Source organism: Mytilus galloprovincialis, chromosome 1 (genome assembly GCF_965363235.1).
Source record: "Mytilus galloprovincialis chromosome 1, xbMytGall1.hap1.1, whole genome shotgun sequence".
Lineage (NCBI taxonomy): Eukaryota > Metazoa > Mollusca > Bivalvia > Mytilida > Mytilidae > Mytilus > Mytilus galloprovincialis.
In genome coordinates this window covers 53,061,653-53,086,702 of record NC_134838.1, presented here as the reverse complement: position 1 = coordinate 53,086,702, position 25,050 = coordinate 53,061,653, and the positions used below count along the sequence as shown (strand labels likewise).

Here is a 25,050-nt window from a genome sequence, read left to right as displayed (position 1 = left end):
CCAAATATGTAGTTAATAAGAAAAGAATCTTGGCATTTTTTAATCTTCGTGTATCTAACTTTTGTTTATAACAATTATAAAAAATACGCGTTCACTGCTTTGAAAAATGAAATATCAACTTGGACAAAATGGCTACCGTTTGAAAAACGACTGTGTAGAGAAGATTTTATTGAATCAGCAATATTTGAACTCACGAACAATGAGGCAAATATTTGTACTTTTGTTAGATATTATTATTGTCTACTCTTTTTATTCATTTTCTGCTATATCTTCTTATAAAATTCACTTTCAGTCGTTAAGTTAACGAAATATGCCGTTGGACATTTTTGTTATTCCAGATTAATATGCAGCCACCGAATCAAATGAAATTTGGCAAAATAACGGCTTTAAACTAGTAATTACTTACTATATGATCAAGAGCTTTAAAAACATAATTTAAAACATATATTGATTTTGTTTTAATATTGGTTCGCGTTTTCTAACATTTTCATTTTGTTTTGCGGATGAAATTTCGAAGATTCTGTTTTAAATCCTATGGGTTGTAGGAACATCGTGCCCACCGTTTGAAAGTAGACATACAGCAATTAATACTTCAGTTCACCCTTATTACAGGACGCCATGTAGTTTGCGCTTATGTAACAGTAGGTGGACAGCTTGGCTTTCCTTGGTAGGACTGAATGTCAGTCCTCATATAGTACCACTTACTATTCTTCCAAATAATAGTAATTTCATTGGCTTAAACAGCATATAATTTTCTTCTACGGTCGATACTTTATTAACCTTCAGTGGGATCTATGAAATATATAAGTTTCTCACAGAAGGTAACCAAAGAAGGTAACCAAAGATTTTGCGACGATGCAAATATTAAACTTTACAATGTAAATAAATATCTTTAACCAATGAATTCAAATAGCAAAAGCTATGTAATTAACAAATATATACTTATTAAGCTTCATGTATATTATTTAACAATGAAAAACATTAAATATGAAACTTGGAGTTTTACCAAGGGAGCTAATAATTAATTAATAACACTGTCTGCCACACAGCATTTCGAGGACTCTCCCTCTGGTATCTTTCGTCCCTCCTTTATAGTTGACTATGCGGGGGCTTTTCTAATTATTGGGGGCAATATGATGACCTATAGTTGTTAATGTCTGTGTCATTTAGTCTCTTGGCAATAAATATACATAAAAATATTCTTTTAAATATATAGCGATGTCGTTATTACGACATAGTTATGTCGTTATAACGACATGTGATGTCGTAGTAACGACATGTTATGTCGAAATAACGATATAGCGATGTCGTAATAACGACATGTTATAAATGTCGAAATTACGACATGATATGTCGTAATTACGACATAGCGATGTCGTTATAACGACATGTTATGTCGAATTAACGGCATAGCGATGTCGTAATAACGACACGTTATGTCGAAATTACGACATGCTATGTCGTAATAACGACATAATTTATTTTTTTTGAATGGCCCTTATCGGCTTCCGTATCAATCAATTTTCCCCAAGTTAAGTTAAGAGGGGGTTGGGGGTCAGTGAAAAAACTAAGTGAATTAAGTTTTTTATCCTTCATTGAACTTTTGATGTCGTCTCTAACAGATATAACAGGTAAAATAGTCACAATATGGGTACAGCAATCATCACTGTGTCACAATCTCAAACCAACAAATACTTAACAAAAAAGAACAAAAACCATCTATCAAATTAAAAAAAAAAAAATCCAAAATAAGGTCTTCTCATTTAATAGTATAGAGGGGCCAGCTGAAGGACGCCTCCGGGTGCGGGAATTTTTCGCTACATTGAAGGCCTGTTGGTGACCTTCTGCTGTTGTTTTTTTCTATGGTCGGGTTGTTGTCTCTTTGGCACATTCCCCATTTCCATTCTCAATTGTATAACCATTTTTAGAAATACACATGCAGTGTCTTACCAAATTGTAATCCTAACTTCTTGTTATACTTTATTTACATATCGAACTTACTAAAATACGAGTGATGAATTTATGATTCAGGACGAACAGTTTTTAAAGTTGACTTCCTTAAACAAATTAGATGCATTGAGTTCGGGTTTGTTAACTGATACCAAGATACCAAGGGGAAATTTAAAACTCATGAGTCGGAGAGAAACTGGCAATGTCTGCCATAGTAATATACAAAAACGCCAAAAAGACTAACAAGATCACATAACACTAACTGGAGCGCTAGAACATGTGCACATGAAACCCAGCAAAAAAATTCGTGACCTCAAGTGCTTCCGGAGGTTAATATAAGCTGCACATTTGGCATCCGTCATCTCGTTAATGGTAAATACAATAAATATAATTCGGTCGTGTAAAATCCGAGGAACAGAATACGGGGTTGTGGTAATGGCGATTAGAACATATCCGTTAGCATCTAGGATTAAATATTCAAAAATTTCAAGACTATTTATATGCATGCATTGATTTGCTCAAAGTCAGTTGTTTATATCAAACATAATCATTTGCAACAGTTGCACTACATCTTGGTGATTAGTTGCTTGATGTACAGTCGCAAATATTTCATGCATATCTAGAGCAAATATAGATTGCAATCAGTTAAATTTATTGTTTACAAAGTTAATTATTCTGTTGCACTAATATACTGCAGTGATGACTATTTATCCTAATAATGTATCAGGGATTCAGGGTATTGCATGCACGGCTTCGTGCAAAAGTGGTTTCAGAGCTTACAGAGAAGTATACTGTTTCATTTTTACAACAAAACAAAAGGACGGTTTCAATTGAATTTATATTTAAATAACATGTGATTAATTTTCTAGTCACTATTTAATACAGTGGACACGACTTATCGTTCAAATATAAGCGAGACGTGTTAATTTAACATGAAGTATATAGTTCCCGGGGGTTGGAATCCCCCCCCTTTTTTTTTTAAAAGATAACTGCATTTGAATGGGACATATGATTAGAACCGGTGTCTCTCAGTGAAGTTTAAAGGAATCTGAGTTATATGCCGACCACTGGGAAATACCCCCTTTCTATGCCGGAATAAAATCCAATAAGAATAATCGAAGTTTATAAAAATTGGAAGGGAGCTTACACCAATAGATTTAAACTATTAATTAAAGTTTCCTAGACATTTGTGAAATGTTGAGCTATAGTCTGAAAACTGCAAACACCCTTCTTTTGGATCCCAAACATTAAATCTAAAAAAATTAAAATCCACAGGGAGCTTACATCAATAGATATAAGCAATTCACCACAGTTTCATAGGAAAAGGTGATAGCAGGTTGTAGTTATAATTTTGTACGACCTGTTGACGACAGACAGACGGTAAGACACCGGTATACCATCATTCCTCCGATCTTAAAACCGGCGATGGACATTTCTGCTTTTCCACAGGACATTTGCGCTTTTTTAAATTGATATTTGCGCAGAAATTCATAGGGACATTTGCGCTTTTTAAATATGGATATTTGTGCTTTTTGTATAAGACATTTGCGTTTTTACAATTTTCTTAATGGTTAAAAGTTAAATAGTCATTCCATAGGTTAGCACATTTGTGTTTAAGAGTAGTTCCATTGCACATTGCTATAGTTACATGTACCTATTAAAGTAAGCATTATGAAGACATCAAAGTTACCTGAGATGCCTGTTAATCAATATAACGAATTTCAATGTATTCAACCGACTGTTTTTCAATGATACATGTAAAAAACCATCGTGACATATACATTTTCCCCTGTACCTGTCTCTACAGGTGTATCAAAATTTAAAGCGCAAATTTCGATAATGTTTGGAACACAAATGTCCTATCATGTTACAGGTTAAAAAGCGCAAATGTCATGTGCCCCTTAAATACGGGGGTATAAAAATAGATAAGACTGAAATCGTCAATCAATTTACTGATTTAATTTTTTGTAGTTTGTCTGATGTTTGGTTGAGAGTTAAAAAGTACTACTATCAATTAAACCGTTAAACTGAGTAAGTTATTGTAAGAAACCTAAAAAAAAAAATGATTTTTTCTATTCCATCTCCCTTACTATTTTATTGTGTGTGAAGCATAAAACTTCTCTATTTTACTACACTCGTCACCTGGTTCCCACACTCCTTCCTATTGCCTCAACATAACTCCTAAGTAATGGAAAAATTATAAGAACAGTCATCATTTGCATGGAAACACTTTATTTTACTCAAATAACATTTAAAAACACCTGTAGAGTTAGTCCTCTGTCGATTTATACAACTTATCTGGGCTTTAAATGAAAGAGCACAGACAAAACAACAAACATAAACAAAACTTTTGAGCAAGTTAAGTAAAATATCAGATATTCTCGAAGGCGATGCAGTATTGAGCATAAAACCAATAATGTCATTGGAAATGCTATGGTTACTGTGCATCCTATAACACGATGGCGTTTGTACACTAATCTCTTCTTTTCTTTTAAAGTATGTACTTATTAACCATCAACTATCTCGATACACCTGCAAAAAATCATAAATCATGAGGCGTCCTTAAATCTTATACAAAAACCCTTAAGTTATGCTTTATGTAAAACAAACAAAACAACAATTTTGGTCATAGCTATACAGAAACAGACTGACAAACATAAGAAAAACTCAGAATTAGTCAGTTACATTTTTTAACAAGAATGTGTCCATAGTACACGGATGCCCCACTCGCACTATTATTTTCTATGTTCAGTGGATCGTGAAATTGGGGTCAAACTTATAATTTGGAATTATAATTACAAAGATCATATCATAGGGAACATGTGTACTAAGTTTCAAGTTGATTGGACTTCAACTTCTTCAAAAACTACCTTGACCAAAAACTTTAACCTGAAGCGAACGGACGCACAGACGGACGCACAGACGGACGAACGAACGGAGGCACAGACCAGAAAACATAATGCCCCTCTACTATCGTAGGGGGCATAAAAATATACTGTTTAGTGTTTTTAAATACCATATGTATTTGTACTCGGCTCGAAACAGGAATAATAGCTCGTACTGTAGAAGTTTCTTAGTCTGTCACTTGGGGCCTTTAATATTTGACTATGCGGTATGTGTTTTGCCTATTGCCGTAGGGTTACCTAGAGTTGAAAACTTATATGTGATTTGGTCTCTGTTGGAGAGTTGTCTCCCTTGCAATCTTACCACATCTTCAAATTTTTATATAAGCATTTATAAGTCATGTACACGTTACATGTTCTAGTGGGGGTACGACTAAGGTTTTGTAAATAAATTATATCAGAAAGGATTATCGTAGAAAGTTTCTGTATTGTTTATTTTCATTGCATGTTCTACTTTTTATCATATATATTTATCATATATTTAGTAGTAAATAGAGTAGTTTTGAATATTTGATAAATAGCTTGCTGTTTAATCCATTTCGCGCAACTTTGATGCGCACCTTTTATCATACCCTTTACCACACCCCTACTCCTTTTTTATTCATTTTTAAATAAAGTCTGTCTCAAGAAATATTTTCCGCAAAATGGGTCCCAAATGAATGGTCATTCGGGCGTGACGCAATTTTTTGAATTACCTCATTGTTAGAAATGTGACGTGATAAACGTAGAATTTTCATATTTTCTGGCACACGAAATGAAACTATAAAAATAAATACCATTCAAAACACACACACATAAAAAAAACAATTAACAAAACATTTTTTAAAACAACAGCACGCAAATTATAAGGTAACCCAGGAGCTTCCGATGAGTAATTGAGCAGTTCTTTTAAAGCTTTTAAAACAAGACAAAAGTAGAACTGGAGGTAACACAGGTGCTACTCTCCTGTTGAAATATATGATAAAGCGTATAAAACATGGCAAAATCCGTATCACATGCCGTATCTCCCTCAACCAATATCATCCCTCGGGTCTAAAGGCCCTCTGGCTGATATTGGTATCTCGGGATTATACGGCATATGATATGTATCTTGCCATGTATTATTCTCTATGTATAAATATTGGAACTGTGAAAAAATGGTTTGTGATGATGTGAATGGTTATACACAATATGCATGCATTTGCACTTTATAATGTCCGATATTACACAATTAAAAAACCTCTTAGACTTTTGAATAAATTTATATACATTCTTTACAATTCTTTCATTTTCAACATTAGTTAAAGACGTATCACCTGAGGTTAAGATGATTTAGTGGAGAGTTCTCTGGCAACCAATATAGATTATTAAATAATTTGATTCTTATATTCACATAATTAGGACAATAAAAAAGGAAGTGACGTGAATCTTCGCACTTAGCATCACAAAGTTCTGCAAGACGTATTCTGAAATAATGTTGACTCTGTTAAGATCATAATTCAAAAAAGAGGCTGAGTATCTAAGTTGTGTCAAACTAATGTTGAGTTAGCGATTTCCAAAGTCATAATTTTTTGGTACATGGGCTTTTGAATTCAATTTAAGATTTTTTAGTTCGATTTCAAATTTCTAAGTTACTCCTGCTTATCCTGTACTTTAATTTTCTAAGAACATTCAAATGTTTAGATACATTTTTTATGATATTTTCCACATGGGTTTTCCATTTAGCATCTTTACTAATTGAACTCCCAAAACTACAATACATTTTAGGAATGTAGTTAAATTATGAATTGTGACAGAATTCCTGCAGTTTCTAATTTGCATTTAATCTTAAACACGTGGTTCTTGTACAATGAGGTATGATAGTAAACAATGCAACCAAAACAGATTCGAAGTACATCGCAACGGAAAAATGAAAAGGAAAAGAATTTCTACTGCCTGTAGAATGACTTTAAAAAAGCTTATGAAATTTAAAATGATTCATGAACATTACGAGCAAAAATAAAACACACAGTCACATGCTAAACACATTTCATACATATCTATATTCAAGGAATTCCCGACTGTGCTCCGAAAGGTTCTTGTTATAACATACAACTGTAAAACGTAAAACAGCCATACAAAATGATTAACGTTCTTTTATATCAATATCTAAACATTGCAAAATCCAGCATTACCATTTAGTTATTAATTTTCACCAACCTCTGGCTTTGTCAGACTTGTTTGTTATTTTTTAAATTTTTGTTCATTTATTTTTTATCTGGACAAATGATCATTATTGTTAAGGGGCCAGTTGAATCCCACCTTCATGTGAAGATCCATTAGAGGCTGCTTTCTGCTCTTGGGATTGTTGTCTCTCTGACGTATTCCCCATTTCGATTCTTAATTTTATTTAACATACAAATATATGTATTTTTTATAATGGGGATCTTTTTTCACGTACATAGCCATTGTTATTTTATCTAAATGTTCTTTTTCATTTTTTATCTACCGAACAGATTTAAAGCATACATTTCGGCGTAACTGACCAATACAAACAAATACATAAGTGTTACTTACCCACAGAAACACGTTTTGCATTTTTTTGGCAAATTGAATTTCTTTTTATGGCGATAGTTGTCTAACCACTTTTTAAGATCACTCCTCTCATCGTTTTCCTTAAAAAAAATCAATCAATATTTTCCTATTTTTAAAAAAATCATCGAGTAATTTTCAAGTAGAAAATATTAAATATATAATATAACTAAAAAATCATTTGGTACTCTTCAGCAGCTAAAACTGATTGTCATTTAAATAGCATAAATTTTATGCAAATTATGATAAGTTATCTTACACTATTCCAAGTAAAATAATAGTCATATGAAACATAGCTCATTCTTATAACATTTTTTGTTTATCAAACAAGTCCTTTAATACCCGCATGACTTCGTAATTTGACTTAAAAACGGCAATGAAAATGTTCATGGTAATTACTGCCAACACTAAGCGGAATAAAGTTAAAAATAGACATTACCTGCATGACTTCGTAAGTTGATGTAAAAATAACAGTGAAAATATTCATTGCACTACAGCGAACGCAAAGTGAAACAAAGTTATAAATAGACAATACCGGCATGACTTTGTAAGTTGATGTAAAAATGCATGGCAATAACTAACAAAGTTATAAATAGACAATACCTGCGTGACTTCGTAAGTTGATGTAAAAAGGGCAATCGGATATTGTACATTACTTCGAACACTTAGTGAAACACAGTCAGTGGCGGATTCAGAGGGGGGCGTAGAGGGCGTACGCCCCCCCCCCATTTGCTGGAACTTTTTTTTTATTTATATAAAATGATTAATAATCAGCCTAGACTTTGTGAATTTTGCTGTGTATTTAATTTTAATGCGACAGTTCTCCACTTATAAAGATATTTTTCGCTCGTATTCACTGTAATATATTATTGATTATGTCAAAGTTATGTGATTCGCTACGACGGAGTTGACAAGTACGTCTAAAAAAAACGTCACTCAGTCATTTTGAAATTCAGATTACAGTAACACATGTTTAGGCTAAGGATGACGCCTTCAACGTATTGAGCAAGGACGTATTGACTTCTTTATCACAATTCCACCCAACAGAAAATTATACTCTAATAATTACATTAGATGTATGTTTCATTTTGATACTTTATTCTGATTGGCTAACTGCACATCACGTGTTATTCCGTAAGCAATTGCATTGCTCAATAAAACTTTTCATTAATGATAACACGTGGTCCCACAATAAAGTGCACAGGGAATTAAATAAAACAATAATAAAATTCGTGTTTTCATGATCATTGCTAAAAAAATTTAATTATAAGTATTGAATACTTCTTTTTGTAACTTCACAGCTTCCGCGCTTCATACAAAATGTACTTCGGTCAACGCTTTTACACCCCAATGAAGTTACAAAAAGAAGCATTCAATTCTTAATTACACTCTAAAAAAAAAAAAACGGGCGTATGTGTGTCGTACGTTATTCACAACTTCATTTTCGTTTCCGATTCATTCGTAGCCTTTTGGTTGATTTGAACCCCTCGCTTCCATTGTTGGGTGAAACATTTCAACCAAACATTTCAATGGATAAAAATTTCTTGTTTGTTTTTCTTCGTGTCGGTCGTATTGTAAATTTCATTGAATAGCCGTATATCTTGTTCACAACAAGAAATCTGTAAAGTTATGCTAACTAACGATACAACAAACGGGAATTTCCCATGTCCATTTTTTACTGACAAATTCCACTTCAAATATATTAAATAGTACATAGCTTTGGATCCATTCAATCATTTTATAATAGACAACCAATGTAGAGAATACGTCACCAAAAATGTCCAGCCCCTACACTTTAAATAAAATGCATTTTACACTTATTTTATGTTTTTTAGCAAAAAAAAGGTTCCCAAAATTTTTTCGCCTCGCTCCGCTCGGCAAAAATTATTACTTCGCCCCCCCTTTCCAAAATCCTGGATCCGCCCCTGACAGTTATAAATAGACAATACCTTCATGACTTCTTAAGTTGATGTAAAAATTCATGGCAATAACTGTAAACACTAAGCGGAACAAAATTATAAATAGACAATACCTGCATGACTTCGTAAGTTGATGTAAAAATGGCAATGAAAATATTCATGGCAATGACAGCGAACACTAAGTGGAATAGAGTAATGAATATGCTATTAAACCACCACACTATCTGTTTATCATCTTCTACTGTGACGTAGTTCAGATATAATTCATCTCCATCTAATATCGAATATAAACAAAAGAATGCTTGCCATATTCTGAAAAACTGAAAAAAGACAAATTGTAGGATTATACAGTTGAACTACAGATTTTTGAAATTGATTAGGATCTTAGATTTTTAGATACTAGTATAGTCGTCTGGTCAATTATTTGACCGATTGTGTTTTATTCTGATCATGTCATTTTGACTGAGCGTGAATTTGCGTGACAGGCGGTGTACAATAAGGGAGCTACCATTTGATTTTTATGGAGGGCTAGGATGAAATTTGAAAAAAATAGGCAGGACAGGAGTTTTGAGTAAAAAAAAGGCAGGATGAGACAATTGCCAAAAAAAAAAGTCAGGATAAACTAAAAGAAAAAAAAAGCAGGACCAAACAGAGTGAAAAATAAAAAGGCAGGACAGAGATTACAGCTAAAAAAAAATGCAGGACAAAATTTTTCATCCTAGCCGCCCCCCCCCCCCCTCCCCATAAAAATCAAATGGTAGCTCCCTAATTCATAGCAGCAGACGTTTATTTTGCCGACGCACCAAGTCTCGCTTGGGTTTTCCTTTGCTACATTTGTTACCTTGCTTTCATTAAACTTGATATACATTGCATTACAAATTTGAATCATACCACATCTACATATGTACAAAAGTACCACAACGATTCCTAAAATTTTACGTTTTCTCTTTTTTTTGTGACAATTTACATTACTGGTGACGTATCCAACAACTGTTATATTATAGTGTACATATATAAACTTATCTTTGATGCAAATAGCGAGTAACTTAAAAGATGACAATATGAAATTCAGTAACCTTTTTGTTGTTTATTCCCTTTTTCGATATTTTTTTTCAAAGTTTACTAGTTTATATCTTCTTTAGCAAGAGATTTTAATCCATTCCTTCCTCTTCATTACCCTGCAGAGAGGATAGAGGTGGCTGGGTCGATATCCCTGGCCAGCGAAGATGAGTAGCATACTGTTTTACCTTCATATGATATGGACCTAAAACAACCCATCCACACAGTGTGAAACCAATAAACAGTATAACAAAACAGAATAAAAATCTCATCACTTGTCCAGATGCCTTCGCCATCACTCTGAATAGTAACTGCAAACATAAAATATATTTTTTTAATATCTAATACAAAGTTCATAATGAAAACCTTATTATAAGAAAATGATGCTTGGACGAATTACATTCCTGAAAATATCAAAATATGTATACTCCAAATGAATTCTCTTGACAATTTTGTTTATATCTATCTCAAAGCTCTATTTCTAAAAGTTAAAAAGTTACAATTTCCTTTTTAAAAAAAATGAGGAATGTGTCCATGGGATGCCCCGTTTGTAAATATAAGGAAATCAGTCTGCAATTTTTCAATTTATGAAGGGACATAACTAAAGAATTTTAAATATAATGTCCCCTACGCTGCGGTCTCATTTTCATGATAAATATTCGTGTTTTTTCTCCAATTTAAAAATAAAATCTATAAGTTTGTCTTTACATCAGAGTAAAAACAACGTTTTCAAATAATTTTCTATTTCACTTACATTTAGTCTGGAATCATAGGACAGATAATGGAGAACACCGAACCATACAAACAGACAACCAGAACCTAGCAATATTCCACAAGCATCATACATATTCGAAGAACTAGAAAGGGCCTGAAAATTAAAAAAAGAATGAGTATTAGATATTTTTGAAAACAGACAAAAATCATATAGTATTTTTATTTTAATAGTTATAACTATCTATAAAGCTGGCAAACTATTAATATTCTTTGGATTCCCAAACAACTGAAATAAGCATCGAACGTTAGTTTTATTCTCAATGGACAAGCGCCATTTGTATCTACAACTATTTCATTTTGATGTTGTTTTTTTTTTTTTGCAAGTGAATACACTTTTATTTGCATAAACAAACAATAAAAATAAAAATTGACTGTGAAATGACTTTTGACTTTTGACTAATGTAAATGTATAATATTTGTTACCTGAGAATTTATAACCATCTTGAATCCTGTTCCTGCAATAGTACATACGTCACTTATAATTATAAGGATATCACGTGCTTTTACTATTTCCCATTTTCCCTCAGCTGATAGCTCTTCCACTGCCTTCCCGTCAATGACCGGATGTCTTCGTCGAAAATAGTCAGTAGTTACCTTTAGTTATAATGTATGAAATTATTTACATTTAATTCGCCACTTTAGAATCTAAAGGACTATAGGAAATCTTCATGTTCATACCCCAAGATTGTAATAATGTTCCGTCATAGGTTGCATTTCCATTGTTTAGGACGTTTTATCAAATCACAACGTTTTGGTGTACACTTTTGAAACTATTTCGAAGAATGCATTATGGATCCCGAAACGGCTAATTAAAGGATTTGGCGATGTCACAATCGTATTAAACACATGAGTCGGGAATGTGATGACAATACACACAAGGTAACCTGGGACAAAAAGGTCAATCAAATCATGAGGGCCCTGAACAATTTTTGAAGTGATGACTACAATTTGATCATTGACCTCTAGTTTGCAACATTCAGGTCACCAGTTATAACGTGGTCAGCCGGTTGCATATGCATATTAAAAACTCGAACAGGTGTTTAGCCTTGAAGCAGTTAAAAATGAAATCTAGCATCGCTTGATTGTAGTTGACTTTTATAGTCGCAATAATTGTTATATGGGTATATAAGAGAAATTGGAATAGACTGTTCTTTAGAATATGAACCTGTCGATTACCATAAAAGAGAGGCCAAAGATTACAAAGCGACATTCAGACTCATGAGTCGAAAATAAACTGACACTGGCTAATAGAAAATTAACAAACAGCAGTACACAGAACTGCGACAACATAGTAAACAAAAGACCGAGAAACCTGAATCCAGTCTAAATCATGGGGTGATATCGGGTGCAATGGAAGGGTAAGCAAACCTCAACATGTGACACTCGTCGTGTTGTTCATAAAAGTACAAATCATCGAAAATCCGGAAATGTTTTATTTGTTATATATTCATAAGTGCAACCGATTCAATATGAAATGTAAAAAAAAAAAACACAAAAATACAACCGATTGAATCATTCAAGATGAAAATTCAAATCACAAGCCGATAGTGTTTTGTTACTTTTAATAGACAGACGACACAGATGACTTAATTGTTGAGGCTTATTAGTGAGTATAATATACTACGTAAATGTTAGAATACAAGTATCTTCCTCCCCCTTTTTTCTTTTAATAAAATCTATAATACCTGAAGTGTTTTAATGGAAAAGTAGAATGACCGAACAGACAGCAATAATGATAACATCGTCGCTACAAGTAACATCACAGCTACAGCAATATCATCTTCAATAACTGGAAAGAAGTGAACAAAAGGATGGCATGTATGGAAGAATGTAGGATACCAAGTGTGTTTAACTTAGAAGTTCTGTTAATTCATCAGAGCAATTTGTCTTAATTTTTTTCAATATTGAACCACAGTGACGTTACGCACGATATTGCGTCGCAAGACGTAACATGTATAATTGAAAATTTGACGCCATATACTAACTTTGACATTTTGTTATCAACAGCGGAGTACCTACTCGATCGACTTTTATCAAATAAATACCATAAGCTGAAGAAATGTTTCAAAATTTATCATGTATTGTATAAGGCAATTAATTACGTAAGGATAGTTTTTATTTTCTGATCTGTGATTAGATGAAAACAAATGCAAATTTTTCCAATTTTATTTTGGATAGAATACATAGCAACCTTTAAAAGAAAATCTTGCTTCCGGAGGGACACATGAGAAGATAAATTTAGCCTGAACATTTTTTTGACAAATTGAACATAAAAAGTTATGGTATTTATTTCATAAAAATCGGTCATATAATAATTGAGCAATATTTCTTTTTTATAATGATTTAAGTTGAACTGATTTTATTTTAGATTGAACTCAATTTTGTCCAATATCTATGCGAGTTTTCAGACTATTTCTCGATCTTTTTAGCACTGATGGTTTAATTTTACAAATACGTATTTATATAGTTGTTTAAAATTTATAAGACCTTTGTAACTCGGATTCTAATCAGTTTCTAATCTATAAAGGTGTTTTAGATTTGCGTGAAAACTTTTGTCCATACCAAATTATCCCTCGGCCTATCCCCCCTTTTCCCCTGTGTCTATAAAGGGTTTATTCCTTATGTGTGTATGTTTTTCTAATCTGAGTATTATTTTGATTCAGCAGACCATTTTGGAATGAACATTTCCCGCCATTATTTTAACTGCCTAAACAGTTCGTAAATAGTGTGTATTTGTATAAAAGACGCCACTGTGCAGAAACGTCAAAATGACACCCTTGGACATAATGGCTAGACATAGGGAATACTTTCCGAAAAAAAATGTAAGGTCATAATGTTAGTGAAAACACCCGACTCATTTAACCATTTGTATGAACTTATAGATTGTATCTTATAAATGTGTTAGTTTTGTATTATAAAGGCACATTTAGTATTTATACAACATGTTTCACCTAAGGAATGGACAAAAATAACGTTTGGACATAGTGGCTAGACATTCGATTTTTTAAAAATCTGCTTCAAGAAAAAGTTTTTTTTTACATTTGAAACTTTGAAAATGTTTATCTTTTTCTGAACTTTCTATTGAGTATAGTTTTAATATGATTTGATTATTTTATAGGGATAATAATAAAGCTGAAATTTTGATAAACTTTCCTCAAAACTCATTAAGACAGGTTCCTCTGCTGAATATTTCGTTGACGGCTTGGTTCAAAGTTCAGCCAATACCAAAAAACGGGTATGATGTTATAATATAAATCTAGTAGGAAGCTGATATACCAAATTTCGCAGATTTTATGTGCAAAATTACAACGGAACATAGAGAAATGCATTTAATTTAATCTGAAATGTTACGCCGGACATGCAATTTTTAACGTAAAAGTAAGATTTGTGAGTTCAATAAAATAAATGTATGGTGCAAAAATTTATAGAATTAACTTAAAATAAGGAAAAAATGTCCGGGCCTTTCTGTAGATATATGGATGTTGGTGATTTTATTTTTTATAGGCAAATGGTTGTTGTTCTAAAATCATATAATAACGTAATTTTAATCCGAACGCATTACCGTGCGTAACGTCATACGTCTTGTAAAACACTACATGCATGTGTATCTTATTTTGTTAATGAACTCAACAGTTAACAAATATTTCGACAATCGGACTAAGTTTATATCGTTGCCTAAAAAATAAACCGAGAAAAAAAATTCGCCTGGCAAAGAGGAACTCATTCTAGGGGAATATTTCATTTCTCTCGCAATAATGGCAGTGTTTTCTTAAAAGCTTATTATGCAGAACAGTATTCTTATGCGGTAAATGGTATTGAAAACGTACTAAGATCACTGCACCAATGTCAATAAAATGAAAATTTATGAGCAACCATATTCAAGATGACAAAGTAACCGCAATATACCATTCTAAACAAGATTTCAAATAGAATATCGAGAACTAGTACACAGTTTAGTTTAAGGACAAGCTGAACCCCGCCTACGGGTACGGGATTTTCTCGCGGTCCCTTTCTCGCTGTGTTGAAGACCAATTGGTTGCCGTCGGCTCTTTTCTGCTTTGGTCAGGTTGTTGACTCTTTGACACATTGCCCATTTCAATTCTCAATTTTATACTTACATTTATTTTCGATAAAACCTGCACACTGAAAACTGTCAATCCATGTCTTTAAATCTTGTTTTATTTGTCCATTAAGCTTAACATTGTCGAAAGTAATCTGAACAAATATAAGTATTACAATTATATTATCATTGTAATTCAATGGACTGTATATTTTGCATATTTGTTTTGGAAATTTTTCCATTTATTATTTCGCGGGCTGGACTTAGATTGGCTGAACATTTACAAGTTCAGCCAATCTAAGTCCATGCGTTAAGGTGAAGTATTCGCGTTTTGATGAAATTGTTATGTTTTTAGAGCTCAATGAACTGCATCTTAATATCGCAAAATATTCTAAATCATTTGTAAAAGCGCGAGAAATAATTGAAAAAAACGCGAGAAAAAATATATTTTAAGGGACGTCCTCACTTTTTACGCGCTTCATATCGAGACATTTACTTCTGGAAAAAGAACCTCGAAAAGAGTGACTATAAATCATGAAAACATAGATGTCTACAGCAATTACAGAAAATTTTTAATCAAATTCTTGAGGACTGGTTTTCTAGAAAATTATTGATACACACCATTCCAGCTACTCTAAAGCATTGGGACCTTGTTGCTGGTTCTTCCAAGTCTATACGTACGGAAGTTACAGTAAATTTAAGCTCGACACCCAACAACCTGAAAAGTAATCATGTATCATAATATTGGTTGTGTTTTGTTTTTATGCAATTTCATTTTGTTTCAGAAATGTGTTACCGTTGTTATGATTATAAAGGTTGTATAAATCTACAATCAGTAGAAATAATTCATTACGAATATCGATAAACAATTGTTTATCTATACATGCTATTTTACATATATTGACGTAGGCATACACTTTGGGAAATCTCTGAAGTGAATTTGTAGTCCTTATATGACTTGCGGGTTAAAATATTTGCAAATATGCAAGATTGAATCTGCACTTTAAAAACTTTATTATTCTTTATCAGCATACTGGCATCATTATTAACATGATTGCGTTCACTATAAAGAAGAGAGACTGCGAACATTGTTAGATTGGTACAACGTTTGGATGCCTCATTTCGATCTGTTGAGTCAAGCATGACTGATGTTAATAGAATAGTTTACAGTAGTTTGTGATGTGATACCATTGTCCTTGGTTAAGTTAAGAATTAAGCGCTCGCAAGAATGCTTTGATCTTCTTTATTGGCGTTTCACCCATCAGAAGTCTGCAATCGCTTGTTGTCGTTGGTTGTTTTCTGTCATGTTTGCTTTTCTTTTGTTAGTTTTAGCATAAATTATATTGTTGATGCAACACATTTTGTCATCTTGGGGCATTTTATAGCTTACTTTGTGGTACGGGTTTTGTTCACTGTAAAAGGCCGTATGGTAACCTATAGATAGATGTTCTAATTGTCGTCCATTGGTCTCTGATTGGTTGTTATCTCATCGGTTATTGTACATTACCATTAAAGGAACATCAATTACAGCGAAAAAATAGAGCATGAATTACAACGAAAAAGGCAACATGAATAACAATGAAAGAGAGAGCATGAATTACAGAGAAAAAGAGAGCATGAATTACAGCGAAAAAGATAGCATCTAATTACAATGAAAAAGACAACATGAATAACAGTGAAATAGAGAGGATGAATTACAAGGAAAAATGAGCATGAATTAATGTGAAAAAAGAGCATGAAGTTCAGAGAAAGAGACTACAGCGAAAAAAAAAGAATATAAGTCACTGCGAAACAGAGAGCATGAATTGCAGTAAATAAGAAATCATGATTTATATAAAAATAAAAGCATGGATAATAACGAAACAGACAACGAGTAAAAACATGAATGACAGTGAAAAAACAATCTTACCTCACTAAAGATCCATTAACACTGGTCATAAGTTGTCTGATTGTTGGATCAAAACCATAAGTTGTAAAATTTGAGGTTAATATTTTGCATTCTAAAAAAAAGTAGTAGGTATTGACAATAGTAACACATAAGTAAAATAAATCCAAAAGTATAAATATATATAAAAAAAAACTGAATACAAGGATCTACACTAATTTTTCATTGCTTTTTCTATGACTCCAAGACGTAGCATTTTCTTTCTTCTATAGTCTCATTATTCCGGAAATAAGCGATGTAACTTGCAGGAGTACCCAGTTCATTGTGGTTTTAAATTGCTCAACATTAGATGTGAGTCATGATTTCAAATTAGCCATGCTTTTCACTAAGGTAAATAAACTCATCATAGATGCCAGAAGTCGATTTTTTTTTTAAATTACGACTAAGATATGATCGTAAGTCATGAGGGTATCACCAGCCCAGTAGTCAACACTGCGGTGTTGACATGAATATCAATAATGTGGTCATTTTTATAAATTTCCCGTTTACAAAAGCTTGAATTTTTCGAAAAACAAAGGATTTTCTTATCCAAGCATAGATTACCTTAGCCGTATTTGGCACAACTTTTTGGAATTTTGGATCCTCAATGCTCTTCAACTTTGTACTTGTTTGGCTTTATAAAAATTTTGATATGAGCGTCACTGATGAGTCTTATGTAGACGAAACTCGCGTCTGGCGTACTAAATTATAATCCTGGTACCTTTGATAACCGACTCCAGGATTAAAATTGTGTACGCCAGACACACGTTTTTTTTTAATAAAAGACTCGTCAACGACGCTCGAATAAAAAATGTTTAAAAGCCAAATGAAAATGAGAAGTTGAAAAGCATTTGGGACTAAAAAATTCCGTAAAGTATTCTTACATACTGTTGATAACAGTAGGGTCTAAGTTCTCTCGAATAGAAAAAATTAAAAGGCCAAAACGTTATAAGAAGTTGAGCATTTAGGACGCAAAATTAGGTAAAGTATTTTTACATACTGTTGATAATAGTGGGATCTAAGTCTATCGTTCCATTTCTGTGAAAGTGTCCTTCCTTGTAATATTTAATGCAAATTTCTTTTTTGTTACTGTGATCTGAATTTTCCAGGTGTCCCAAAAAGAATGAACCAACAGCAGTTCCTTCTAGCTTATAATACTGAAAATAAAATAAATATTGGTTCAGTGAAGACTTTATAACTATAATCGCATGATAAATAAATGCTACTATTGGTATACCAGGCTTGAATAGTATATATTAGTCAAAAGCCTGTTGTTTGGTGGTTGTCGTTTGTTGGTGTGGTTTATATGTGTTTCTTGTTTCTCGTTATTTTATATATAGATAAGACCGTTAGTATGCCTGTTTGAATTGTTTTACACTTTAATAGTCATTTTGGGCCCTTTATAGCTTGCTGTTCAGTGTGAGTCAAGTCTCGCGTATTGAAGGCCGTACTTTCACCTATAATAGTTAACTGTTTATAATACATTGTGATTTGGATGGAGAGTTGTCTCATTGGCTCTCATACCGCATGTTCTAATTTATATTGGATGAACGGAGATGCGATGTGAATGTCAATTAGACGTCATACCAAAGCGTAAATGACCAAAAAGACATTTTAAGGTCAACATAATATTCAACAATAAACAGGTAACTTTACGATATGGTCCAGCTTAAAATAGTCTTGAGGATACAACAAGAGTGTTAAACAGAAACAATTCAAGATTTGCTAATACTAATTCTCTGAATGACAAAAACAAAATAGTTGGAGACGACACGACAACCACTGATGCGGTTTCTTACTTGGGATATGAAATTATATATTGGGATATGTTTTACCACACCGATCTACGGTATACATGGTATATACAAAGCGGATATCATTCATACTCGATTCATGTTATACTTATGTGAACAGTCTGAGATCTAAGATGCACGCTTTTGCGTTTTTGATAAGCCTATACATGTATCAAATATTTTAAGGATTTCTCTTAATGACTGAATGATAAGTCTCTGTAATGTCAATTACTTGTGCATGTAAAAACGAAAACTATATTCTTGAGGTTTAACAACGGTTTACAGTAAATCATTAATTGTCATTTCGAGGTGTCGCAAAACGAAGTAGAAATCATCAGTGAATTGGCACATGACCTTAACATGGCGACCAAAAACCAACAATTAAAGTATTCGATTTAAAGGTGATTCTTAGTTTAACCAATAAGTACATGCATTTTCAAGAACATTACAACATACCCTATTCACAGCATAATCAATATGTTCATGTAGATCATCGATAGTATACACTGCATAAGGCCCAATACCGGGTGGATACGGGAATGCCTCATATTCAGGGTCCCAATCTTTAAACAGCAGGTTCTTCATTGCGATATTGTTGCCTTTTAGATATTCTACGAACTCTGCTCTTTCACTACCAAACATGATTAACTACGGGATATATAAAAGTAAGCATCAAATATTGTCAAGATGTATAATGTACATCTTTGCCTAAATCTTCAAAATTTGTGACAGACTTGCAATTTACGTGCCAGACTGTTTACTTATCATGCTTATATAAGGCAAAATAAGTGATTTATTGAATTAACCAAAATTGTTACGCAAATAACAAATATTTTTGCTTTTAGAATCAGTTTTTCAACATAGCCATTTAAGGGGAGATAAGCATAGCAAAATCTTCAATTTGGCATTTAAGTATCAAAAAAAATGTATCTGAGGAAATATATCTATATACTGATGATTCACCTTAAGCAAACAAATGGGGGGGGGGGGGGGGTATTAATGTGTAAAAGATTGAAGGGACATAAACAGACCAACGAAGAGTATTTATATAACAAGAAGAAGTATAAGAATTATTTACCTGAGCAGTGACTAAAATAAGCTTGATAAGTAGCAAGATCATTTTAATAGGTACTTTTCTGACTGTATTTTTCTCGCTTAAGCAGCGAGAAAAAGGGTCTCCAAAATGTATCCTCAACATGTTCAGTACATTACTGGTTTCTTCGTCATACTGACTGTATTGGCTTTCTCTATGTTTCATCATATCAACTATGTCTCTAAATCTGATTTTCGCTTTCTTTTTCTTTTTCTTTGGTCCTGCATCGTTTATTTCAGTTTCTTCCTGTCCTGTGATTAACAGACACACATCGTAAAGCACAAAAAAATTCAATGTTGACAGAGTGAGATTCGACTAGTCTACAAGAGACTACAGAAAAACGAATTATTACCCAGTCTCATTTGAAATGACTGGTGTTTTGCAATAAACAAACCGTCTGGAGTGACTGAAATTGGATATTTTGCATTTATCATGCTTTATTGAAACCATATAATATAGTTTCTGAAAGGTCATCTCTTAAATTATTGAAAACTATCATTTTACATTGACAATTGACATCTGGGTGTACATTCGATACATTCGGGCTAACACCCTTGAAGTGTACCTAATAAAGAAGCTATAGGCTTATCCGTTATAATTCATGCATGTCCTCCCCTGTACCTTCAAAAACAAGAATTTAATTGATTAAACAATCTAGAAACCTATTTAGCTTCTCTACACTAAATCCATTTGATGTGTTCTGATTGGTATATATTCATTCTGGTTTACTTATTAGTTTGAAATAGCTTTGTACTATCTTTTAGTATCTATTACAACTCTTTGATCCATACCTACAGGGGTTTTCTACTTTGCGTTATGATTTTGTGTGATTTGCGTCGTTCCAAATGTTTTGTAATTCTGCTTGTGATGAGTTTACTTTCATACAAACTTGAACTTGTCAGTGAATTGGTCAATTCGATCTTCTTTACTTCTGAAATGCACATGCAATTCTGTTTACCCAATTTAGCATGCTTCTCACCAAAGTAATTTACATGCGAGTCAAGTTAATGGTACACAAACAATGAATTCCACTCTTTCAAATGTAAAATATGAGTAATGCTGACCAATAAAAGTTAAACAGGGCACAAGTACATGTAAAAAGTATGACTATAATGGCAAAACAAGATTATTCTATCCATATGGTTTACACGATTTAGTTCAATAACTCGGTGTGAACGCTGAGGTACTCTAAATACTCCAGTTGAAATTTGTACAGACATATTGCATTGTTTTACATTTGTCATTTCGGGGCCTTTATAGCTGACTATTCGATTTGGGGTTTACTCATTGTTGAAGGCCGTACGGTGACCTATAGTTGTTAATTTCTGTGTCATTTGGGACTCTTGTGGAGAGTTGTCTCATTGGCAATCATACTACCGCATCTTATTACATTTATATTAAACGATTAATGTTAATATTGTTAACAGAATATTCATGGTTATTGACTTCATATATAATGAGTCAGGCATATTCATAAGCATTAAATGTTACTTTATGTAAGTAAAATCATTCAAATTTAGTTTCACAACCGCAGGCTACAATTTCTGTATATTTTCATGCTCTGTATACCTTTTTCGTCTATTTTAACTGCTTTCTGCTGTGGTTGTTTGTCTATAGAGATGAAAACAATGAAGATGAATTTTACGAAATGATTTTTTTTAAAACAATAAATGATCTTAGTAAGATATCATTGATTGATTGATTGATTGATATGTGCTTAACGCTAATTTTGGCACTATTTTGTGCCATTTTTGGCGGTCAGTTATCATTTGCAGAGGAAGTCGAAGTGTCCTAAGAGAACCACCGACCTTTTATATATATAAAAAAAAATAGATATTTGGAAACGATGTAACTGCAACATTATGCCGATATAATAAAGTAACAATTCACGAAATTACCTCAAAACATATTCCAACAACGTAAATTAATGTTAAACTAACTAAAGTACATAAAATTTGATTGTGTATGTTTTGTTCATCAATCATGATGTTGTTTTCTCGTTTAATTTGTTTTACAGGTGTCATGTCGTGAACTTTATTGGTTCTTACCGTTTCGGTACATGTAACTTCATCGTTTAAGATCGTTTGGTGACCTACATAGTTGCTTACATCTACTGTAGAATCATTTGGTCTCTGGTTGGTATTTGTCTCGTTCGTATTTAAACCATTTATAAATTTTCCCTATTTTAGTTTGCAAAATGTGGTATTAGTGTTAGACTATTTTCGATCCTATAAAATCTTTATATGATAATTTTGTGAGCTGCGTAAATTTTTTTAAAGAATTTTCTGAAATTGTCTGTGTATAAAAGGTGTATTACAAGGGGAATCATTATCATCCTTACTATTTTCATTGGTTTTGAATGATATTTTAACTGCCAGCAGATTTAAAATCACTTTCATTATTATTTATTGATGTATTCAGATGACACTGTTATATTTTCTGAGACTATTGATGGGTTGAAAAATATGTTGAATTCATTATTATTGTAAAAAGTTGAATTCTATTGTAAAAACAAGTAAAACTAGTGTGGTTGTTTTCAGGAACAATGATACTAGCATTGAGTTTTGAAAATGCATCTGATGCAGGAAACTTCATACATTGTCATATAGATTTCTGTAATAATAGTTTGCCTGCTTAAAAAATAAACTCCTACTTGAATGGTTTATTGTGTGGGGAAATCACGAAAAGTATAAAAAAAAAAACTAAAATATGGGATTCGTCTATTACGAACGACTGTATTCTAAGTGCACTAAATACATAATGTATGAAGAGTGTAAATAAGTCATCATGGGTTAATAATGTTAAATGTATGTTACTTAGCGTAGGTTTTGGGCATGTATGATCTGCCAAAATGTTGTATGCGAAGATGTATTTTTTAAACGATTTAAACAAATGCTTAATGACCAGTTTCTCCAGCAAAGATTTTTTTTTCGAATCGTCATCAAAATATACAATATATACACATCTGGTGGATGATTTTCAATTCCATGGCCAGTTTCACTAAGCTGTCTTAAGACTAAGACTCTTAGAATGGTCTTACGACAAATCTTATTAATCTTAAGTGGGTTTCAAAAAGTGGTCCTACCTTTAGATATATCTTAAAGTTTGTCATTATAGTTAATTCACTTGTACAAGAAAAAGGACATCATTTGTTTCTCTTTTTTTTTTGCCCTTCATTTTGTATTTAAATTTTCATAGTATACTGGCGTATAATAAATAGAGTATTTATATGAATTACACTTACTTTTTATATTAATTTTGCAAATATCTAATTATGAAACATTAGTCAATAAGGTTTATAAATTTATATGAAACACATACTACATTAATTTACATGATTTTTCCATTTTAAGAACTTGCGACAGGTTTAGGATAATTATCTTTGCTAAGATCTACCTCCAGCATTTTCGAGGCGAGGTCTGGGATAGTCCTAAGAGGTTCATAGCATGATAAGATATATACTAATATCTTATGACAGGTCTTATGATAGCTTCGCGGCGATAACCAGCCCCAGGTTTATTTATCAAAACACTTATCTTCACAATGTATTAACTTTTTAATTAAGTAAAGACTTTGTCCACACAAGCTCATATTAAAAATGTTAGATTCACAAAAAGAGCAATGTATTTAATGTAACCATGGCGATAGTAATGATTAATTTCATTCAATTTTAAAATCTCAAAAATATGAATTTAAGCCCCCCAAACAAGGGTATTTTATACAAATGCATCTGTCTTTAAATTAGTCCACTTTTTGACAAAAGAAGATTGTAATAGAAATTGTCTAATTTTGGAAAATATTTAAAATACATATATGAAATTTACATGACAATCATTTGAATGACTTATACTTTGTAGTCTTGCCTCCAAATTTATTTTAAATGTATTGTTATAATAACATGTACATATTTATGATTTACATATCAGCTGTATTGATTCCAGTTTGCAATAAACTGAACCAGATTTTCTTATTGTTTATATTGTGAAATTATAAATCGGTTTATAACTACGATTATAATGACGACATGTTTCAGTCTAAATTAAAATAATTAGTTGTCCTGTCATTTATCTGGAAATTAATCCTAAATATCTTGGATTTGATTAAACCGAAAAGGAAATTAACCCCCGAAAAAAACCTATAGCTGGTTTAACTTTAAGGTAAAACAAAAAACACGAATGAACAAAAATCTATCTTTATGCAAAATTAATGTACAAAGAGAACTGCAATAGTGACCTAGGTCAAATAGGTGTATAACATGTCAAGTATGAATTAAAATGTACAAATTACAAATAAATATAAATCATTCGGAAGATTAAATATACATAAATATGTATCGATTGGTTTACCTGTTCTACCTGAATGAAGTAAATGTTATTACTTTTACTTATATAGTGTATTTACCTGATAATAGATTGTAGTCATTTTTATCATCGTCTAAATCTTGAATACCTTCACTGTATTTGTCCATTTCCTCCATTTTCACATCAAAAAGTATGGTCAATACAAATTTACTCAAGCGTGTTAATGGTCACTTCAATGTGTAGTAGTTTTATATTTGTTTTGAAAGGTCAATACACGTCATATCGCTGACCATCGTATAAATCAATTTTACATTTGTTAATGCATAACCTAGCCTGAAGATATACGTACAGTTTCAGAATCACTGGCCCACAAGGGGAATTCACTAATATGGCTAAAATTGCAAACAACACAATGATTGTGCAATAAATACTACAATTGATAATTTTTAATACGCATTAAAAATTGTTTGCATTTTGTATTAATATCACGTCGCAAGTCAATGTCTATAAGTAGCACATTCCTAGTTGATAGAAAAGTATTACTACAAGGTACAAATAGCGGAATTGACAGGTACATGTACATGTTCAAGTTATCTTCTTTGATGATTAGTGTAAATGTCATAGACATCTTGATAAAATGAGCAGATTCGTTCCGCTCGTCCCTCTTATTCAATAGTAATTAATTAAGAAGGTTTTCACAATTAATTAAGTTGGAGAAGCAACA

The 25,050-nt window shown here is 32.3% G+C and overlaps 1 protein-coding gene across 5 annotated transcripts; it reads right to left on the bottom strand.

Moving 5' to 3' along the window:
- Positions 1–4,162: 4,162 nt before the first annotated feature.
- Positions 4,163–24,786, bottom strand: LOC143078109 (mucolipin-3-like). 5 transcript variants are annotated; one of them, XM_076253086.1, is made up of 16 exons: positions 24,427–24,786; positions 21,595–21,636; positions 20,011–20,276; positions 19,389–19,580; positions 18,140–18,296; positions 17,125–17,215; positions 15,837–15,933; positions 15,274–15,370; positions 12,841–12,944; positions 11,579–11,749; positions 11,136–11,249; positions 10,570–10,692; positions 9,436–9,642; positions 7,389–7,486; positions 6,868–6,926; positions 4,163–4,482 (listed from the first exon to the last, which is right to left on the bottom strand). In XM_076253086.1, the coding sequence occupies exons 1-15, from the start codon at positions 24,500–24,502 to the stop codon at positions 6,914–6,916; spliced, it is 1,848 nt and encodes a 615-aa protein (XP_076109201.1). In that variant the 5' UTR covers positions 24,503–24,786; the 3' UTR covers positions 4,163–4,482; positions 6,868–6,913. The 5 variants fall into 5 exon arrangements, with proteins under 5 accessions (XP_076109201.1, XP_076109198.1, XP_076109213.1 ...); XM_076253083.1 differs by lacking the exon at positions 6,868–6,926 and having other exon boundaries at positions 24,427–24,785; XM_076253098.1 differs by lacking the exons at positions 6,868–6,926; positions 21,595–21,636 and adding an exon at positions 20,817–20,956 and having other exon boundaries at positions 24,427–24,784.
- Between the last annotated feature and the right edge of the window lie 264 nt (positions 24,787–25,050).

Excerpts from the sequence above, each read along its gene's own strand:
- LOC143078109 (XM_076253083.1), bottom strand. The coding sequence starts at position 24,502 with ATGGAGGAAATGGACAAATACAGTGAAGGTATTCAAGATTTAGACGAT. Across the intron at positions 19,581-20,010 it reads TTATTTTAGTCACTGCTCAG|TTAATCATGTTTGGTAGTGA; the intron begins GTAAATAATTCT and ends TATATCCCGTAG. Across the intron at positions 17,216-18,139 it reads AGATCCCACTATTATCAACA|AATGCAAAATATTAACCTCA; the intron begins GTATGTAAAAAT and ends ACTTTTTTTTAG.